The sequence below is a fragment of the Leuresthes tenuis genome, unplaced genomic scaffold, assembly GCF_036924035.1.
Source record: "Leuresthes tenuis unplaced genomic scaffold, fLeuTen1.0.hap1 SCAF_11, whole genome shotgun sequence".
Taxonomy (NCBI): Eukaryota; Metazoa; Chordata; class Actinopteri; order Atheriniformes; family Atherinopsidae; genus Leuresthes; species Leuresthes tenuis.
Genome location: NW_027325365.1, coordinates 9,983,698 through 9,989,485, shown reverse-complemented (window position 1 = coordinate 9,989,485; position 5,788 = coordinate 9,983,698). Strand labels below are relative to the sequence as shown.

The 5,788-nt window shown below is 37.9% G+C and overlaps 1 protein-coding gene across 1 annotated transcript; it reads right to left on the bottom strand.

Moving 5' to 3' along the window:
• Nucleotides 1-539: 539 nt before the first annotated feature.
• LOC140317847 (E3 ubiquitin-protein ligase TRIM21-like) lies at nt 540-3,923 on the bottom strand. The gene is made up of 2 exons (XM_072395368.1): nt 3,897-3,923; nt 540-2,824 (listed from the first exon to the last, which is right to left on the bottom strand). Exon 2 carries the CDS (start codon nt 2,801-2,803, stop codon nt 2,138-2,140), a length of 666 nt encoding a protein of 221 aa, XP_072251469.1. The 5' UTR covers nt 2,804-2,824; nt 3,897-3,923; the 3' UTR covers nt 540-2,137.
• Between the last annotated feature and the right edge of the window lie 1,865 nt (nt 3,924-5,788).

Here is a 5,788-nt window from a genome sequence, read left to right as displayed (position 1 = left end):
AGATTTGAACATTTTTTAATTTCACCATGTAAGAAATTCCATTTTTATATGTAAAAGCTCTAAATATTGACTTTTAGCAGAAAGTAAAACTGGGTTTGCGTGACATTATCACACTTTTTATTCATGCAACTCCTCCAGATTTTTTTTCTCCCCATTTCTGAAAAAACTTGAAACTATGAAATATATGTATAATTGATTTTGTTGCAGCCTTAACTTTTTTGCAATCATAGTGAAAAGACTTGCCAAGTGTTGGAGTTGCTATATTCTCATGTTTTCAGGAGAATCTCCAATTAGTGTTTTATCCTGTGAAGTCAGATGCATTTTAATTGTATTTTGAAATCAGTCGTCAGGGTTCGTTATCTGAAGACAAGTGTTTGTCTTGAAAGAATTCGAAACAGAGCTCTTTGGACAACTTTCTTTATTCGTCTCTCTTTTACTCTGACTTTCAGTGAAACACTAAATTCTAAACATTCGATTTTTAGTCTATCCGACAAAAGTAGAATACTAGATTAATATAATGATGAGATGAATTACTGCTATACAAAATAATAATGTAAATAACAATAATATCAAAGAAAAAAGCTAAAATCTTCTTCAATGATGACATTTTGTTAAAATCTTTTGTCCAACATGTTGCAGGTATGTTTGTCCCTATTACCACTTTCACAATACATGGTTGAAAATAGTGAGATGGTAACGTATCCCTACACTGTTAGGGACAGCATAGTGTAGTATCCCTACACATGGATAGAACAATGTATGAACCATAACTATATAGATTGTATATAGTTGTTCTCTAAGCATGCATTTTTGTGACATGCAGACCTAAGTACTTTTAAATTCTAACCCTATTCACAGGATAGAGTGGGAAAGTAAGGGGAAAACAGTAAAGTCCAGCAACTGTAAAAAACATTGCTCATGAGGAGTCTTGATTGAAACAGCAATCACATGTTGACATACTGACAAATTAAAACTTACAGTATACGTGCTGTATTTGTGTAGGTAATATAGTAAGGAAAAACAAGAACAAGTCTTGAGCCTGTATTGTAATACTACAATGTTTAGAACTGTGGACAAACATAGCTATTACACACTCTGTCATGAGATCTGGTTGCTTCTTTGAACAAAAGTCCAAAAATCAAAGATGACCGATGGCAACAGCTAATCGTGTCGTTTAGCTCCTGCATCCTAATAACTCAAAATCTGATAATGCTGATTTGACAGAGTCTAATCTTTTACTTTTTTTTAGCAGCAGCAGTCCAGGTGAAATGATCACAGCTTAATATGAAAAGGCACACACTAGCCTGACAAGCGTCATAAGAAAAAGAACTGTAGAGTGAAAGCTAAAAAGAAAAACAAAGGGAAAGAATTAGATCTTAATTGGCGGTACTCATGAGTGGTTGCATGAGTCTCTAGATCAGACAGATTTATTGCATTTGAACTTGAAAGCCTGCACCACAACTGTTTGGCTGATTCTAATTAGAGGACATAGCATTGTATGTCAGACTTCACTCTTGTGAAAGATCTTTTAAGTAACACTTAACAGTCATTCATGGAGAAAAGTGTGATCTAGAACCACATCAAAGAAACTGAATAATAGTTTCTTTAAATTCACTCAAATAGATGCTGTTGTTATAACAGAGCTCTGACTTTTCAGACCTCATCCCGGGCTGAAAGTGTACTTAGTAACCATGAATTATTTACATCTGCTCTTAAAATCAGGCATCATTTCATAAGTTAACACCACTTATACTGTATATGAAATTTCAAGCGACATATGCTGAATGCTTAAACATTTTTGTGAATACCACGCAGTACAGTTCCTCTGAGATTGCCATTGCCACGTCAGAAGACAAGATCAACTCTTTTGTGTCAAAATGAATGGTCAGATCTATTTCTGTGAGGCTGAAAGATGGCTCTATTGGTGTTTGTAGTGAGTGCCCAAACGATTGCATGGGGACTCTGTTGGAGATCTACACTTGTCTGCCTGACTGGCGACATATTGTGACACACAGCACTGACACTGCTAGATGGATGAAACAGAATGACAGACTGCTGTTTCTCAAAAGAAAATATTTCAGCCTTTTGGTTTTGTGATCTCCCGCAAAGGCCTCCCACAAATCCCCCAAAAAGTCTCTCAGCTGCTGTATGTGACGGGAGTGATGATCAAGGGAGCTGAATTTTTACCTCCATCGTTTGAACATGGACTGAAGAACGGAAAAAGCCTTTTAGTGAACGTACATCCAGTGAAGGAGTAGATGCAAGCCCTCGCATCCACATTGTAAAAGGAAACCTCACCATCCTCATAATCTACAAATACTCCAATCTTTTCAGGCATCTCCCTTACGTGCAGGTTTATGGCCGGACCTGCATTGGCTGTGAACTCCTTTCCTTTTCTCAGCCAGATGGTCCAATATCCACTCTTTGGGCTCAGTCTTATATCCCCTTTCCTGCTGATGCACTCGCTCGCAACTCCTAAATCCCACTGTGTCTTGTCTTTAACCTGAACCTCATAGTAAAATTTTCCTGAGGAGAAGCCTTCCTTTGCCAGGACGTTAAAGACAGTATCAAACCTCTGCGGCTTGTTTGTCACAAGCTTCTTATGGTTTCTATGGGTGACTTGCTTCCCATCTTCAGAAACGTTGAGACAATGGTTTGCTGTGTCTGGATCAAACGTCACATCTACAGCATGCCGCTGCTTGTCTCTGAAGGTGGGATCACACACCGTACTTATTTCTTTTGTGATTGATGTCTCCAGCTTGGCCATGGCCTCTTGAATTTGAAGCTGGTTGCTGGTGATCATCACATCTGACCAGTCCTTCACCTGGGGTGAAAAGATTGTAAGAGAAAGGATATTCTCGAGGAATAAGAAGTGGTCATCTGTGAACAAAACTTCATTAAGCTGCAGGTTTTTCAGCCTGATTTGCATCATTTCTCCATCCAGTTCACTAATAAAGGCCTTTCCCTCTTTTTCAAGTTTTTTCTGTTTCGTCTTGATTACCTCAGTTAGCTCAGTTTGGCTCCTCTTTATGTAATCCACCATAGTAGTCATCACATGCCTGCTGCATGACAATGTTTCCTCTGCGTTATTTCTGCCCGCCTCCAGTGAGTGTTGAATCTCAAGAATTTTCTGCTGACGACCCTGTATCATCTGATCCGTGCCTTCCTTCTCTATTCCCAGCTGGATTTTCCTCATTTGAGCCTCTTCCTCTAGACTCACAATCTTATGAGTTTTATGGTCGTTGTTTTTACAGATCTTACATAGAAACATTTGATCCACCCTGCAAAACAATTCCAAAGGTTCGTCATGTGTCTTACATATCCTGCTCTCCAGGTTCTTAACTGGGTGGATCAGCTTGTGTTTCTTTAAACCTGAAATGTTCCGATGAGGCTCCAGATGTGTTTGACAGAATGATGTAACACACACTAAGCAGGACTTCAGGGCTGTCAGCTTTGGCTCTGTGCATTGATCACAGAGCACTTTTCCATTTTCTGCTTGATCAGTACTGTTAGATGACTTTTTCTCAACCATCTTTGTGAACTTTTCTGCCATCTCAGCAATGAAAATGTTAACCCGAAGCATTGGTTTTGGGTAAAACTCCTCTTTGCACAGTGGACATTGATATAAAGTATTAACAGTAGCCCAATACTTTGTGATACAATTAAGACAGAAGGTGTGCCCACAGGGAATTGACACAGGTTTAGTGAAAACTTCCAAACAGATGGAACAAAGAAAACTCTCATCTGTCATTAGACTTGTTGCAGAAGCCATGTCTAGAAAGCAGGAGAAGAGACAGTGTGAGTACCATAAACGCAGTCTAATTTAATCTATGATACTATTACAGACGTAAGTTAATAAAAAATAAGACTGAGAATTTGAAAAATTGCAAAATTACCTGGTACAAAGTGTTCCTTACAACAGAAAGTTTACACAACTTCTCTTTACTTTCTGTTTCAGCTGTGATGTCAGAGTACCCTCCCACTTCCTGTTGTAGCTCAAACAAGTTAACCCATTATTTGCTCAATACACAAGCAAAAAGCTTTTATCCACTTGCAGATTGAGTTGAGCTTGACTAGAAACAAAAAATGTGTCCCAAATCTTGACTTCAAAGGCCTGTATATGCAGAGATCTCAGCGAGTTGTGCATTATTCATGTTATTCTTTGATTGTCGGTGTATTTTGGTCCATTAGAAATCCCTTTCATGTACAAAGCACCGATGGAATTAAAATCATGAGGCAACCCACCGTGCTACATTTATAACAGCTTTGTATACATGTATGTGTGTGCATTTGCATAACATACAATATCCAGGCATCTACATAATAAACTGTAAGTACAGCCATCCTGTTCTTTCTCCTCGGAGGAAACAATGCTTTTCAGGACAATAACCCTCCTGCATCTTTGAGGAGCTTTGTGAGAGGTAAAAAATGTTTGTGTTTGCACAAAGGTTTCTGTGCAATAGAAGCTTTATGTCTGACTCGGGCTTGATGAGAGTTTATGTTTTATTTGCAGGAATTAAAGTGTGAGCATTAGAAAATAAAATAATTCTTAAAAAAAAAAATCACAGTCTGAGAAACACTGTACTTCAGTGACTATTCATCAGGCATCATCTATTTGAAAATGATCTCTTGAGCTACGTCTTATTCAGGCCTCCACAATAAAACATTCAAATAACATTTGGCTCAGATGGGGATTTCCTTTGATCCCAGTCTATATGGAGCTCAAGGTCCCCTTTCTTCTCCTCTAAATTATTAAATGATGGATTCATCGTAGAATGAGAGGAAATCGGTGTTTCCCCCCATCTATCTTTTTTCTTCTCACTCTTTCCACCTCTCATTCACCTCTGCTTTTTAGCACTCTTCATCACTGTTCTTGTCCAACTCATCGGGGTGTAACCTTGAATGCATGAATTAGAGATTAGAGCAGCTCAAACAGCTTGAGAACACAGACCTCTGTCTATTAGATTTTGGGACCTCCTGTTTTAAGTGGAAATTCAGACTAATGCCTGGTCTGTAACTCATATGGCATTTATAAGGAGAAGAACTATAACATGGACTGGATAGTAGACTTAAGCCTGATTACTACGGTCTTGGTGACCACTTTACAAGCCTTCTTTTTTTCTTTTTTTTTACAAATTTACACATTGAATGCATTCTGTCCATCCACAAACTCCTACACTTCAACATGTGGACTGGAGAAGCTGTGGCTTGAACCACTGATGTTTCACTGACAACTGCTCTATCTTCCAACAGTCACCCACATTTAAAGGCTGCTTTAAATGTGTGTTCTTTTTCAGGGATCTATGCATATATGCTTTTAGAAAATATACACTACATACAATATTTTATGACTTGTTAGCTGTGGAGTTTATACTTTTATAGAGCAACGAGACTGTGAAAGACGTGGGATATAAACCACAGTTTTAGTCTCGTAAAAAATGAATAAGTCTGTGTATTTATGATTGCGTCCATAGATTAATCCTAAGTTACATGAAGCCAGTATGAATTCTAGCCGTATTTTTCAGGATTGGTTATCTAGATGAGGGGCAGTAAAATCTCTTTATAATTACCATAACATATCCTTTTAGTCTTGATCAGTGTAAAAAAACTAGAAGCCACTATCTCAAGGGTTTGGGTTTCCAAGACTGATAATATTAGCTTAAAAAGACAAGATAACTCGTGCAAAGTACATCTGACATATATTCTTTTAGTAAGAACATCTTCTTCTTTGCTACTTTATAAAGCTATATCACAGTCAGACAAAATGTTGTTGTTTAAGATAATACTT